Source organism: Simochromis diagramma, unplaced genomic scaffold (assembly GCF_900408965.1).
Source record: "Simochromis diagramma unplaced genomic scaffold, fSimDia1.1 OVJJ01000463.1, whole genome shotgun sequence".
Taxonomy (NCBI): domain Eukaryota; kingdom Metazoa; phylum Chordata; class Actinopteri; order Cichliformes; family Cichlidae; genus Simochromis; species Simochromis diagramma.
The window spans coordinates 4,782,946-4,799,711 of NW_024386941.1; the positions used below are offsets into that span (position 1 = coordinate 4,782,946).

The following is a 16,766-nucleotide window of genomic DNA, read 5'->3' on the forward strand; positions in this document are numbered from 1 at the left end:
TATACAGACCCCTTCAGATCTGGAACCAGCCAACATACCTTTTTTTTCTCATCTTAATTCACACAGCTGTGCGTGCACATCCAGCTACTCTCCAAGCTGGAAAGACAGAATATTTCGAGAGTAACAACTAACGATACCTTAACTTAAAGGACTGAGGAGGATCCCACGCAGATAGCTCAGGATACCTTGAAATGTCATCTAATCGGAAACGTGACTAAGATCGAACGGCCGTCCCTGGAATGTTGGAATGAAACAATACATGAGTAATGCTGCCCATCACCATGACCCACACTCACTTTCAACCTGCTGTGTCAACAGGGCCGACCAGCTGGAATGCAGCAGCTACTGCCAATACACAAAGATCAATTCGGTGGCTCTGTAGCCAGTGCTTTAAAATACCACTTCACTGTTAGCTTCAGCATTTCAGACTGGTGTAAGAGCACAAGATGATACACAACTGATACTTCCTTTAAGAAGCTTTGTAGTTGTTTAAAAAAAATCTAACCAAAAAACAGTGATAAAGTTTTTTTTTTTTAAAAGTCACAGCAGGAAAATTGCTTAATTGTGACAAAACACTGGTTCCAACTAAAAATTCCAAGCTACTCTTCAAAAACATGACAAATAAGATCTCCCATAAAAAGAAACCCTGTTATTAAAATGACTTAACTTGAATAAAAGCATCTTAAATTGCACTTTAAACATACATGTTTTCTGTCCGTGTCGTAGATGACCCACAATGTTGGTTTGCTGTCAACCTAGACATCTGTGATCTGAAAACAACACGTCTGGTTACATGACGCCACACGTCAGTACACACCAGATCATAAAGATTTCCACCAGAAAACAGGCGTACACACACGCAGTACTGGGAAATCCACCCAACAGCACCCTTTGTGCATCTTTTACATCATCATAATCAAAAACAAGCCTTGTGTTTTGCCCTTGCCTCTGCGGCGATACAAAATATTATCCACACAAGGCTGCATTATCTGACTCACGCTCTTGTTACTGTGACTGAGAGGAGAACTATGCTGTACGTTACCATCTGATGACCAAAGTTTCTTAGCAATGAAGCTTATGTTATGAAATGCAGCCACCCTTTGATCCAGCGGCAGAGTGCTCACACCTGCATGAGGGAGCAGGAGTCGTAGTATTTTGTCGTCTTTGTTGTTATACATGCCCTTTCTTGGCCTCTGGGGAATGGATTTAAGTCTCCAGGTATTTAAAGACAAAGGAAAGAGGTTAGAGGCCCTGGAGGAAGCTGAAGGCGAAGGGCTCACCTGGTTACAAGCAGCAATCTTTAAATGAACGGAGTGCTTGTAAACCTGTCAAGTCAAGACATTCATTGATGTATTGTGTTTACACTGTGGGCCCAGCTCTTCTTACATAACTGACCCTATTGATTATCACCTATCTGTATTTGTTATAGTCAGTCAATACCAATTATTTAACACCTCTGCACCCTTGACTACCTGTTGGCTAAAGGTCAAGTTTTTTTTCTCTTCTGCAGCGATACACACAAGCACACCCTGTTTCCGGGTGTCCTGTACATGTGTCTTAAAAAGGCTGTTAACACTGAATTCCACTTTTATCTAGAAATAAGTGAGAAACCAATAGAGATACAAACTGATATGAAAAAGACAATCAGCTTATCCCAATCAAAACAAGACACTCACTACTTTGTCAACATATCATCCTGCAATCACAGCCTCATATTCACAAACACATGACAGAACTTATTCACTCCATGTTTTGACTACCACCTCGCTTAGTCAGTATTCCTCTCAATCCTGGAAAAATGACAAATTCACTCAAAAACCAAACAACCAAAAGAATTGAATAACTGTCTGAACTGTCACTTCTGTCCTAACAAGCCTCCTACCTCCAGCAATCTTCTTGAGTAGTTGCTGCCTGGCAATAATCCTGCCCAACCTGTAGCCAGAGCGTCTGCGGTGATGGTCCATTCTCAGGTATATATCCTGAGTCTCAGGGGTCATACTCCCGAGGCACTCACTGGCCGTGGACTCGGGAAGCTCCCAAAACATAACTGTAATAAGCCCCTATCCCCTGGCTGATAAACACTCAACCACACAGGGTCTGACCAACAGAAAACTTCACATACATGCGCGAAAAGCCTAAAGTGAGCAGAGAGGGAGGGCACAGCGGAGGCTATGGGGGGAGGAGTGCCAACACTTCAGCCTGTCTCTGCAGGCCATGTGACCACAATGAAACCAATTGCAAGCAGGCAGTGGGAGTACTGCCCACCTTTCTGAGCTGAATCCAATGTCTGTGTGAATACTTGTCAACTTCCCCCTGCTCTGGAGGGAAATATAAATACCACTGGAATGCCTATGAACTGAGTAAGGAGAGCAGGAGAGGATGAAGAGGGGTTTGGGAGGGCTTACAAAAATAGTGGCTTTCAGACCCTCCCTGTGCTAGAACAATACTTGTGCTGTTGCAGGTCACACAGGCACCAAATTTACTGCACGAGAAATTCTTGGTGTCGTTTTCGAGAAAACTACGGAAAGGGAATGAGAGCGAGAAGTTGTTCTTCATTTGAGAAGTCTCATTTCTGCTCACCCACACCCACCACATAACAGCCTCTCATAACAGCCAGTCACAGGAAGTGCTCTCAGTAGGCTGCCTATAAAGTGTCAGCTACTCAGAGGAAAAATAGCTTGGAGTTGGAACACGACTGACCTAATTCCACTTTACTAAACTGAAAAGTAAAGATCAATCTCCAGCAAGTACTTTAATCAGTTCTGATGATCAAAATTAAAGGCTTCATCTCCCTGACACAATAATGTTTAGTCTCACTTTTGTACAATCTGACTATTATCATGTAATAGTTCCTCATAATTGCAGCTATTGTAGCTGGTACACAAAGACTTAATGACTTTCCATTTTCTGCCATGGACCAACAGACATCTATCAAACTGTGACTTTAAATAAAGCTGTGTAGAACAAAAGGAAAAATTAGGTATTTATGGGACAATCGCTACAACTTATTACAACTTCTTTTTGCATATAATCCCCCCCTCGCCCCCATTTATTTGTTTATTTATTCATATGCAACTCCGCAAGCTCATTTTCTTGTAAGACATTCCAGGACAGTAACAAAGTAACAGCTAAATCAATGTACAAGGGATTAAAATAAAGATAAACAATCACATGCTCCCTTAAACACATTCTTTGTGATTCCCTTATGCTTATTAATGACAGAGCAACACATCCCCTGTAATCCTAAAGCTTTTTAGAAGCTTGTGAAAAGGTAAATGTCCTATCCCAGTGGGATCAGATATTAGCCGCTCTTTGAAACTGCTAGATTGCACCAAAGTATGGGCAGTGTAGGTGACAGTTCGGTGCACTCACTTTATTTGCGCTCTATCCAGGCAACTCCACATGGCTTATTATTTCCAGCATTGCAAACACATCTCATTTGGACTATTTTTTGTGGAAAATATCCCAAACATATCCTCCAGAAACTAAACAAAGCTCAGCATAAAAACGGCGTTACAAGGTTGGATTTTTTGACTCCGCCTTCTATTCAGGTTTTACAAGTAAAACCAAAAATGAATCTCCTCTAAGCTAAAAAAAAAACAAACCCATCTCAAATATTTTCAAAAGCAAGTCACTTACTCCATTTGGAATGGCAAACTAAATCATATATTCTTATGATTTTAAAGTCCACTTCTGTCAGCCAGTTTACACCATAAAATAACAGCCTTCTAATACCTGAAATATGCTTTGGTACCAGCAGACACACCCAGTGCCAATCAAGGCCCCTGCCACTCTCCCAGTGACTGTCCCGGCCTCAGCATACAGGCTTGTCTGTTTAGTGTGAGCATGGCGCCACACACGTGAATAGAGCAGAAATAGGCAAGCGACCAAGTTAAACACAGCCCCTGTCTGTTCCTCTCACTAGCTGGCATAATCCACCCTAGCTTAAGCTCACAAAGACCACAATTCAGCAGCACACTTCAGAGCCCGCTTCAGATTTTCATAAACTTCTCCCGGGTTTAATGGCCCTCCCCACACCCTCAAGTGGCATGTTTAATACAAGGCTCTCGCTTTTTTAAAAGCACTAGGTGATGGTGCGACACCATTCAGATGATTTCATTGGGTGACGACTTTTTTTTTTTTTTCTCTTTTTACACACACAAACACCTGCATTCATTCATGTTGTGAAAGAATGGCTTAAAGTGTTAGATGCAAAAAATGAGGGCAAACATTTCTGCATATTTCTCTTCCCTTTTGTCTAGACAATGTATATCACCGAGTGCATCATACGTATCACATTACAGAATCAATCTTGTAAATGACAGTGAATGAGATTAATGGTGTCACCGTCTCCGTCCATGCTCAAATACCTGAGCGGTGATCGTGAAAGAGCTACAACATCTTCTGTGTACTCAGAGATGTCCTTGTGTTTAACTTTATGCCGCAAGCCATGATGAAATGGCTGTGGTCTGTCCTTAGAGGGAGTGCAGTGACTCCAGCCCTTATCAAACTTGTTTCAACACGCCACTGTCTGGGTTTCAGAGCTCAACTGCTATACCACATGACAACAGGAATCCAGACTCACATTACAGATGCACAAAAACATACAGAGGCTCTGTCAACATAGCTACCATGTCACAAAGTGGATTTTTATTGTTTATATACCCCATAAGAAAAAAAATAGATATATGTGATACTGGGTTTGAATCATGTCCAGTTCACATATAGCAGCAGTATCACACTTCATTATTAGGCCCAAGCCATAATGCAGACTTTTAATGCATGTCAAACTTTCATTGCTTTCCACTCACTTTCTGCCATGTGTGATTACAAAAGGGGAACTTGTATTCTGAATCATCTTGAGTTAGTTGACGTTAGTCTGATGTGGTTTTATTCAGCAGCAGACACATGTATTCTGGACTGGGCAGTCTTGCTTCTGGTGTGGCTATGTTTCCTGTGGCTAAGTTTTAAGAATAACTCTAGTGTGACAGAAGATTTCCACTTCATGAGCCACCACATTTCTGACTGCTGAACTCAGCTGTGCATGATCATCACGCTCAAATACTGCAAGACCAGTTGAGCTCTATATGATGAGGTGGTTAAACTTTTTAACTCGCTTCAGCTCTTGGATGCTTTTTTTTTTGTTTTTAGCAAGAATTTAACAATATAAATGCTACAAACCAATTATTTCACCATTGACTTGTTAATTGTAAGTTTTACTTCTGCTGGGGGTAAAATTTCCAGATAAAATTACGACAGGAGGACGGGTGCTCAAAGCTGCTTATTGACACTTAAACAAATATCTAGCATACCCATCAGCCAGGTGTGATTCTAAAAAAAAAAAAAAAAAAAATCTGTTTTCTGGATTTGAAGCTTGAGCTCTAAAGCTAAGTACAGAAGGAATATTTGTGGGTTTAGACACCAGGCATAATCTGCAAATGATCCCCAGTTCAAGATTGGGGGACACACAAAAACCCGATTTCTGGCTTAGATAGCCCTAATGCCAATGCCATACCCAGATAAACTGGAGGTTTTAAGAAGGCTTACTTGTGTAAAGTCTGTACCAAATCAAACGTGCAGATCTGTCTGCTGTGGCAACCCCTTGGGAATTTAGGAAGCAGACCAAAGTATCCAGGATTTATTTATTCCATGATGCCTATGTCTCCACAATCTATCAGAACTGGACACACAGATCAAGAACGTCTCAACTCACTAAAGTGATGATTGACAGAGAAAACCACTAAACCCTCAGTTTATAAATAAACCAAATATTTTAACACTTTTAAGAACTGTAATAGATGCGTCACAGTACTGTACAATACAGGCAATCTTGTATATTTGTATTCCTCCACAGAATTCAGTTGCAACACCTAAATATCAAATAAAATACTGTTACGGCTGACTTCTAAGGCTGCAACACAACTTACTCCAAAGCTCCTAAATAAGCCAAACAAATCAAATCAGGCATTTGACTTAAAGCTAAACTTTCAGTTGGAAAATTTCTGCTTTGCCAACAAAAATTCAGTTTAAGAGGTTTAATTAATGTCTAGGATTTGGACAAAGGCTCAAAGTCTCAAAGTCATAACCTTGGACTGTCACCTTATTATGAAAAAGAAGTTTGTGATTTAAACTTATCTACATAGGCTGGCAGCTCACATCTCTTTGTTTGAATATGTAATGAACACACATTAATCTCAGAGGTGTTGATAAGGCTTATTAAAGCTTTGGTTTAAATTTGTTTGCTGCAGAATGGCCTTAAATGTATCTTCATAATATAAGATACTGTGTAATTTATTTTAAAAAAATTAAACTAAACTTTTAGCCAGTTCGTTAGTATTTTAAGGTGCAAACACACTTGTCGCAACATAAGTTCTTTGTGACATCATAAGTTCTTCGCTGACAGGCCAAATCCATCTCGAGTACCTCACTAGCACCATTATCTACATATACACTGAAAAAAGAAAATATCCAAAAATAGAAATTTGTACCGCACCTAGCACCCTAAAAACAGAGAAAAGAAAAAACTTTCAGACAGAGTTCACAAATGATTCAAATCAATTCCCATATGTCAGCCATCTACATCTGGGTCTGGTCTCTATGCAGCATTTGTCCCCTCATTGTTCAGTGTCTGCATAAGCAGCTTCACATGCTGCATATGGAAAAGAATGCAAGATTAATGTGTCAGATATCCAGACACTGGCAAACTCAGCTGCTGCACCAGTGACGTTCCTAAACAGGCTTCACAGCTGAGCCAAGCATGGATCAGATCTGATATGCAACTCTGTGCTCTAACTCATAAAAACATCTGGTCTCCATTTGAATGACTACAGCACTTCAAATCCACCAGTGAAGACAGAGCTGTTTTGTCATTCATGTGGTTTTCCCCACATAAGGCGCTATTGTGGTCACTTTACTGCACCTGGCGGTACACTCGGGCAACTGCACAGATGACTGACGTTCACTTCTGACGCAATTCTCTCAGGGCCATTAAGAGAACCAGTGCAACAAAAACTGACCTTGAAATTATTAACTTAAATCGATCCCAGAGTACTCTAAAAATTAAACATTTTCCACATTATGTAACACAGTCTTAGAAGAAGCAAAAAAAAAATACCAAAACATACCAATAACAAAACTGTGCCTATTGCGGTAAATGTTTCCATCTCTTTTGCCATTAAGTGCCACTTCCTCATATAGAGTTAATTTCATACGCATTTCAAAAAGTTAACATGTATGCTATACGTGATATTACTTGGAAAATAAAGTTCACTTTCACTGAATAATTCTTGGCAACACATGTGTTGTCACCGAAAAAGGCGTGTAAACATTTTCAATGCAGTCACAAAGTTGCTTCAGTTTGGGTTTATTTGGGATTTTTTTTTTTGAGCCAAGTATGAGCAAATAATGTAAAGGGAAAAAAAAATGTGATCTATAATCTCAAAGACAGTGGCACAGAAAGCATGCACAATAATGTTACCCTGCAGAAATACAGTCATTATAACTAATGAAAGAAACCCAAATGAAAACCAATTTCTTATGAACACAATAATAACTTAACGTGAATTATGTGACAGAAAATAAGATCAAACATTGCTTCATTCAATCTCATTCACTTCATAAAGCTGGTGAAATGACTTATCAGCGCCCCCTTGCGACCCCACTGTCATTTGAAAGTAATAAAAAAAAAATCGACGCTAATAAAGGAAAACTCTCCTACAGAAAGGTATTAAACTGTATTTATTATAAGTTTATGGCATTTATTAGACACTTTTTTTAGTTTGCTGCCTAACTACCTACACCTTCAACTGAGCGCAACTAAAAAAATAATTTTTTAAATTGTAATATTAGGCCAGACTACATGCACGCGTGGAGTAATTTTTAGGATAAACAGTATCAATAGTGTCTAGACAAAAAAAAAAAATCTACCAACACAAAAACAAATTCATAGCCTACCACATTAAGAATGTGTTTTCTTCTTAAATTCTCTTTAAATGTCACTCTGATCAGTGTGCAATAATAAAACAATAATAATTGTTATACACGAATTATATACGAATTAAAGAACTCTCCCCAGTAATAGGATGGGGTCACCTCAGTCTCTGCTGCGGTGGATGACACTCTATTCCAGCCTATACCGCGGGCTAAGATCTGACCTGAAGCGGGCTACTGACCTGCCAGTCTCCGCTCTCTGACACCCTTCCAGAGTAAATCCCAGGCTTTGGATGTGGAGCTCCACAGCTGCTCGCTGAAAGACCGCCGGAGCTTCAGTTTCGCTGACCTTCTTTTAGAATTCATCTCAAATCCTCCACTCGGACATAATAATAAACTCCTCCTGGTTTCTCACAAACCCCTTTAAACACCCCGACACAAAATCACCTTTTTCCCGGCTTCAAGTTCTTTCTATAGTGGCGGCAAACCTGACTCCGGTGACCGGTCTTCAAACGAAGTTGTCACCATTTCAAGGGGAATTAAATGTATCCCTCCCAGTTAGAAACGGAAATCAGCAAGACAAGTAAAAGTAAGAAAGTGACAGTAAAGCATTAAGCGCGGCTTTCCCACTTCACACCAGATGTGTTTGTGTGCGCGCGTGTATCGACACACGGCCCTGTAGTCGTGATGCCTTCAAGTACCGTGGGAAACATGGAAATTGTTAGGAGAACCGATACGATCCTTACAGCGAAACAGTACATAATATCTGGGAAAGAAGCAGCGGAGCTTAGAGGGCTGGTGTGAGCAAAAGGTGGTTAGATTACATAATTTTAAAACCCAGTTTTGAATAAAATAGAATCATCAGTTTATGCATTTAACAAATATATAGCTACGTTTACAGTACATAGAGTACAGTAGAAGTAATACACCTGCACACTTTTTAGCTACCTTTAAACCCATGTCAGTGAAGTCAACATTAGCCTATGACACATTTATTATATGTTCTCGGTTTAATATTTATTTTTTCAGAACATAAACACACATTTTGTGCAGCAAAGTTTTCTGGACTCCATCGTGAAACTGACTCTGTCATTTGTAACGCTGGCTGTCATCTTATCAGCACTATTACAGCTGAGCAGTTAATACAATATTGTGTACAATGTTAACGCTTTGCATACAAAGTTACTTTTTAGATTAACGCTTCCACAGTTGTACTCGTTCAATTTTCAAGTGGTGCCCAGGTCTACGTAGGGCACTTGAAGGCATCACGAGCTACAAACCACGCAACACCGCAAATACACACCGTGGCTCTCAAATGACAGAATCCACAAGCGAGCAATCACTTTCTCCTGTACTGTCACAATATTCTAATATGAAAATCCAGAAAAATAGCACTGAAATAAATAAATCCAAAATTAGACAAATGCTCTATTATAGGTATTCTTTGCGTGTGATGATTAATAATAATTATTCAGTTATTTTACTTACAAATTTGTGTATTATCTTTACAGTCAGTCTTTCTTTATTAGGTATAACTGACAACTCACATATAGTCTTCATCAGGCAAACCCTGCTAGTACCAGGTTGAACTCCCCTTTGCCTTCATAGCTACCTCAGTCCTCTGCCTTAATTCTGAAAGCATCACAGACTTCCACATGCATGATGCAAATCTCATGTTTCATCACATCTTAAAGGTTACCTAAGATCTGGTGGATGACAAAGTAAATGAAATACCATCCTGCTGGAAGATGCTCAGAAGATGGATACACTGTGGTCATAAAGGGATGGACATGGCATTTAAATTATGCTCAGTTGGTGCTAAAGGACCCAACGTATACCAAGAAATTCTTCCCCACACCGTTACACCAACAGCAGCACCCTAACCCATAGATGCAAAGCAGGATCGATCCATGCTTTCATGTTGTTTACACCAAATTCTGACCCTACTACCTGAATCTCGCAGCAGAAATCGAGACTCATCAGACCAAGTAGCAACATTAACATTTTCAACTGTCCGATTTTGGATTGATCAACGAAAATTCTAGCTTTAGTTTCCTGCTCTTAGCTGACAAGAAAATCACCCAGTGTGGTCTTTTATTGCTGTAGCCCATCTGCTTCAAGGTTTGGCATGTTGCACATTCAAATAGGGTCTTCTGCATTCTTTGGTTGTAACGAATAGTTGAGCTACTGTTGCCTTCATAACAGATCGAAGCAGTCGGGAATTTGTTCTCTGACCAGTGACATCAATGAGGCATTTTTGCCCTGAGAGCTGCTGCTTACTGGACATTTTTTCTTTTTCCTGGACCACTCTCTATAAACCCCAAATACTTTTGTGTGCTAAAAATCCCAGTAGATCAGCAGTTTCTGAAGTACTCAGACCAGACTATCTGACACCAACAACCATGCCACATTCAAAGTCACTTTCTTCTCCATTCTGTTGCTCAGTTTTAACCTCAGTCCAACAGGTCATCTTGACCATGTCTACGTGCCTGAATGCACTGAGCTGCTGTCATGTGATTGGCTGATTTGATATTTGTGTTAATGAGCAACCAAACAAGTGCACCTAATGAAATAGCCTGTGAGTGTATGCGTTAGCTGTTACCAGAATTTGCACCTCTGTTCGGGACAATGTGGTCTATTACTCAAAGTTTAACATGGGTTCAGAGTGTTCTCCCCAGGTAGGTCTGAGCAGGTTACATGTTTAAGAAAAAACAAATAAATTTATTTTTACAAAAATGTGCAACAAAAATACCAACGCAAGAAAACGTCAGGTCATCCCTGAAGAATAACCACAGTAAGCTCTTCTAAGCTGGGCAGCTGCCATTGAAGACAGCAGCTTCAATGATCGTTCTACCATAATTATTTTAGGAATTTCCTCCTATTATTGTATGCTCGCTCAGGCAGTGCATGACCTAAATGCAGTGATATCATATCAGCTGAATTCATTTCATGGGCACCAGCTGGGATTGCTGCTGTAACAGGTTTAAATCCATGCTAAACACACAGAATGACACTTTCTGGAATAACTAAACCTCTCCTGCCCCCTGCTTGCCCTCTCAGTAAGAAGCTGATGTGACAGTGCTGAAATTAATAAAAGACAAAGACCATTTTTCTCCTGAGCAGGACAGGTGATTTAAACATTATAGCAAGGTCACATAGTGAGATATCTCTGTACCAAAGTGTGTGCAGCTGAGAATATTAATGAAGGGCTCAGTTTTCCATTTGTTCTGTTTGAAAGTGAAATTATACGATGTTAGGGAGAGTTAGAAACTGCACGTAGGAGCCCATAGAACTCCTCTGATCTTAGCTTATCTGACATGACAACAATAACAGCTGCATACTTCTCATTTTATGTTGCAAACATCAAATACTTCCAACCAGGCAAAATATCAAAATTTACACATTTACCGTTTTCTCAGTGTGTAACATCCTTTTTCTGTATTTCTATAAAAAGCGATCTGTCACTCTTAGCAAGTGACAGGAATGAAATGTATTTCAGAAAATATAGATGCTTTTTTTAGGCTCGCCACTGGCCTGTTCCGCAGCCAGTGATCAGTGTGGTGCTATTTTCAGCACCACTTATTCACCTCGGGCTAAAATGTAGCTCGGAGGACTAAAACACACGTACACACTTCAGTAAAGAAGCTGCTTCATTTGATCCTGTGAGTCTTTTAGAAAGGGTCAGGGTCAGGCCGAGTCAAGCACTTTGTTTTCCACTGGTCACATGACCCAGGAAGCCCACAGAGAAAAGGCCAGAATGTCAACAGACAGCACAATATCTAATTTAACACAAAAGACAGTAACGGCTGTTGACGTTGTCTTTCTGGGGGAGGTTTTTTATAACATGATTTTTGTCACAGAGAACCCATCTTGATGCACCTGTAGTAGACACGGGTTGAAAAAAGGACAGTGAAGACAAGATCTTGGCAATGTAAACAAGGGACGAGTCTCCAGTCTCAGTGACGTAGAAGGCAAGAACGGACAGATAGACAATACCAACCCTGTCATCTTCTAAAGAGCAAAGGTGATGGAGGAAGAACAGCAACTAGATTTTGACCTCTTTTGACATGAATCACCAAAGAGGAAAAAACGCAACCTACTTACTCTAAAAAGAAGCCACTTGGACAGTAAAGACGAGCATTATCACACTGTGGATCATTGTGGCTAGACAATGACTTAGCCTCTGGAGCAGTCCTTGGCAGCAGAAGTAATAGCAGATGCAAAGAGAGGAAACATCAGTCAGCTTGAGAATGTTTTCCCTTTGCTGACTCACCCACTTGTTTATTTTGGCCAGGCAGCACTCGTTTTCCCGTTTTCCCCGAAAAAGTGCTGTACTTTCTGGACTACATTTTTTTTCTCCCTTGTCCACCCTCTCTCTCCATCCTTCATAAACACAAACAGATAAACACACTGATATTTACTCATGCATTATATGTCTACATTTGAACAGTTCCAGAGTTTGAACCGTTGTCTGTGCCTATGTCTGGTGACAGATGTGGAATGCTGTCCCATTGCTGTAGTGGGAAAATCCCCGATGCGAGGAAACTGATTTCTCCTCCTTGAATGGGTCATGTTCTTGGCCAGGAGGTCTTACACCAGGCCCCCTTGAAATGTCTGGGAGATTGCACTTCCCAGCCTAATGGAAACAAAGCACAGGGAATGGGGAGATCGCTCCTCCACCTCCATCCCTGCCCCTGAGGGCTTGTCTCAGGCATGTGCTATAAATTTCCTGACCATATATTCCCAAGCCGAGTTCATTTTTCCAGCAGAGCCACACATGTGGTGTATATCTGGGTTTAGATTATGTGGTTGAGGAAGGAGGGGCTGACTTTGGTCCCAATCCATTAAAGTGGCCACTAATTCTGTTTTCTTAAAGGGCCGTCTGTTGTAACGTAATGGTTTCTTCCTTTAGTAAGGCTTGTTCTTTTTAAAGCCATTAAATCCAAAATAGATGATCATTTACTTTTAGTCTTTCTTCAACAGATTAACTGAGATTTTTCATGTTTCTTCATATCTTGTTATTGCAGTAGAAGGTTACATAACTTGACATCCTGAATTAAACTATAAGTGAGGTAAAACTCAAAAACATATACAAATATTCCCCATGCCATGAAGCTTCTGTAGATGCGTAAGTCCACAGGGGTCAAAGTTTGTAAAAACAGGCTTGAGGAATGTAAAACTGGCATGACAAGCGTATGTGGCTATTGTTTAATTGAATGACAAAGCATGTAATGCTGTCAGGTCTGAATCTCTTAAAGCTGTGCTGCCCACAAAAATCCATGGGAAAACATTTACACAACTCTCCGGCACCTGGTTTCTATTAGAGCAATGAGGATTTAATCACAGAGGTACACTTCTCTCTCAATAACTGCTTCTCAATAACAGCTGATGTAAAATGTTTATTAGCTTGTGCTCCATGGTACCTTCAAAGCAATCAGCAGCATACAGCTGACGGGATTACTTTAGAGAAATTACATCTCGGACGAGGTTCTTATTCTCATGGCATCAAACCTAACCATTTTGTCAAAGTCGCCGGCATCTCAAATGTACACACAAGCTGTCTTGACTTTTGTGCTGTGATGCAGCCAGTCAAGCCAATAGCGACTCATCTCACATTTAAGAGATGCAATAGGTTAATCTTGTGAACAGGCATACCCATATGGAAAAGAAATAGTAAAAACTTATATGTGATTACTCATGAAAGTGGCCACTTTCTCATTACTTTCATGTAGTAAGTATCCAAAACATACAAGTTTCATTATATAATTTTTCAAGGGATCTTATATCTGTTTTCACTCTTATATGCTTTTCATACAAGTTTCACACAAGACAGATACAAACTTTATAAGATTTATATATATATCTTTTCCATATGGGTAATTTAACCTGTCAATCTTTTTTTTGTGTGAACTTAACCAAGAAAAAAGGAATGAAAGTGAAAACTAGACATAAACAAGCAAACTGAATATAGCTTGAAGAGTTTGTCAGTGGACCATGATCTGCACTTGTTGCTATCACTGGTGCATTACGGCATCAACACAAAGGCACATTTTATGCCTCTCAAACATAACTGTGACATTTCATTGAATCCCATTTGTTTTCTTCAGCAGGGCCTTAGCCCTAATGACACAAACTGAAACAGGAAGTTACTGTTTATAGCTCAGGATAAGCATTTTCCAAGAAGACAGAGTTAAAATGCTAACAGAGACCAAAGTAAAAATTGACAGCTGCTTAAAATTAAAGCCACAGTAAGTGTTTGTACTCTCCCCTCCCATGACAAATGTCAAATAGGACATCAGAAGTCACTCAAAAGTCATTTGAAGTTGTTACAGTTGGCTTTCAGAGATCTGAAACTCCTTATTATGATTAGTAAACCACATTATTTCCCAACCTATGAGTTGCCACTTTGGGAATTCCTAGACCACATGCTTATAAAACAAAGTTAGGTTAACAACATCGGGGGGGGGGGGGGGGGGCAGAGCCCACTTATCTCTGTCCCTCAAACAGTTTTCATAATGAAGCACATGTGGAATCGCCAAGCCTATTGCCAAAAATTCTGCTCAACTCATCAACCATGATAAGCTGGATGTACAGTACAGGTATTGTTTTCACACTGAGACACAAACAAGTCCTAGTGGGCCCTTGAGTTTTAAAGCCGGTGAGCCAGAGAGCAGAGAGGATGCAGGAAGTCTGCTCTGCTTCAGCCTGCTATTGCTCTTTGATTACTGAGCCAAATTGTTCAATCAGGTCTGAAACCACAAGAAAGCTGCAGTGCTACACCGCCCAAGGACAGAGCTTCTTTTAAGAGCGTGCTGTGGTTTTTTTTGTTATCTGGGTACAAGTGAAAAGGGAACGGCTATCTAAATCTCCAGCAGCATGGGTGCCTGTAGCCTTGCTTCAGTGCAAAAACACACAGTGCGTGATGTGAGATGTGCCACGCGATTGGTCAGCCTGAGGATGCGGAGGCAAGGGCTCGAGGCCCAGCGGAGGAACAGACTTTTTGCCTCCCTGCAACATCTGGAATCTCTGTGGTTTATGTGGGAAATTTGGAAGGCCACTGCGAGAGCCAATGAAGTTATTGTATCTAAACTGGCCCTGAGGAAATGTTCTTGGCTTCGAAGTTGTGTGTGTGTGTGTTTTGCAGGAACACTGAGGTACAAAGTGGATCACCAGATTCGATGAAGCTTTATGTGAGGAAGAAGTTATTGTTTGCATTCATTTCCAGTAGATTGGTAAACATTTACACACAAAAGGAGACACGTGGACATGAGCCGGTTGTCTGTTTAGTCACCAACATCCTGGTGTGGGACCCTAAAGTGGTGTGTCTTTTCCTGGCTCATTACTTCCTCAATCTTCTTTCTGCTTTTCTTCTCAGCTGGCAGCTGAGTGGTGGACCAACCTGGTAGCTTTTGTGTTGCTTCACACACTCACTCACACACAGAGTTTCTGCCCTTGTGAAACTGGCCTGCGTCCTGACACGGCTGCCCATGTCTCCTTCGGCTTAGTTTACAAAACCCAGGCCTGAATTACCCCAACGTGCACACCAACTGAGGAAGCTGATCCCTAAAGGATTTATTGCCTGCTTTTTTCTCTAATTGGCAGCATGGGTGTAATTGGGAATGAGAACAATAAACCCGTTTCCGCTCCATGAAGGACATACACTTGGGAGATAGTGTCTGCTCAAACAGCTTTGCGAACACACACAATACACAATGACAGGATCAAACCAGATGATTTATACTGGGCAATAAATTATGCCCCACGATCTAAGAAACTGTAGAACATGATGATCTCATTCAGTGCAAGGGCCTTGGAGGCATTATTAAATGATATTATGTGCTATTGCATATATGATTGCTAAAATAATTGCAATGAAAATGTTGAAACTGCAATGAAAACTTTAAAAGATTTCAGACCTTGTTAACCACGCTGTTCTGTAATGTTTGCACAACCTTGACAAATTACTGTATATACAAAGAAAAGTCCAGAAATACTAGCAGTCCAGCCCACCTCCACCCCCACCCTTGCTCTCCCTCTGAAACTGCCGAGCTGGCCTCTGCTCTCAGGAAACCGCAAGTCGTTTTCCATCTTTCCATGTGTGGAATTTTTCATGCATTTGTCATGCCAGCAGCACCCTTTATAGTCTGAGCTGCATCTATCTGCTTATAAATTTAGAGCATGATGTCACTGATCTGGCACCTGTCGGGAAACAGCCAGAGGGGAGTAAAAATAATGGGACGATTTTGTGAACGTTAGTTTTTCTGTAGTAATAGTGGTAGTAGTAAATTAATTTAGGGAAAATTTTCTTTTTCTTTCATCTTTATGAGACAGAACAGCTGATGTCTAAATCCTTGCGCTTCTGGCCAGCAATCACATCTTTGTCATGAAACACTGTGTGCAAATTATAGCACCTTTCCTTTAAGGACTTTGTGTGCTGACTAAAGGTGCCATACATACTTGTATGTGGCATGGTCAAAAGCCTCTCAGCTGCTGACATTGAAGTTAGATGGTTTGGACACAGGAGGGATAGTGGATATATTGGAAAAAGGATGTTGAACATGGAAAGGAAAAGAGGAAGACCACGGAGAACATTCATGGATCTAGTAAAGGACATGTGGGTTGGTGTGGGAGAACAAGATACAAGGGACTAGGTGAGTTGGAAGCAGATGATCAGCTGCAGCAGCCACTAAAGGAAACAGCTGAGAGGAGAAGAAGAACCGAATTAAGGTCTAAGTCAGTCATCACTTCTTATGAATTGGATCTCAAAGGGTTCATTCTACTGCTAACAAGAATAATAAATCATCTGGTTTGGTGTTGCTTACAGCCTATATATAATA

General features: G+C 40.6%; 1 protein-coding gene across 6 annotated transcripts in view; it reads right to left on the reverse strand.

Moving 5' to 3' along the window:
* stard13b (StAR-related lipid transfer (START) domain containing 13b) overlaps positions 1-16,766 on the reverse strand; it is a 59,206-nt gene that overhangs the window by 21,388 nt on the left and 21,052 nt on the right. The window contains exon 1 of one of the 6 annotated variants that reach the window (XM_040037659.1): positions 8,172-13,591. The exons of 4 other annotated variants lie outside the window; for them this stretch is intronic. In XM_040037659.1, the coding sequence (XP_039893593.1) occupies positions 8,172-8,295 (124 nt within the window). In that variant the 5' untranslated portion in view covers positions 8,296-13,591. Of the gene's footprint in view, positions 1-1,882; positions 8,142-8,171; positions 13,592-16,766 lie in introns of those variants that run through there. One more of the 6 variants, XM_040037658.1, reaches the window with a different exon arrangement.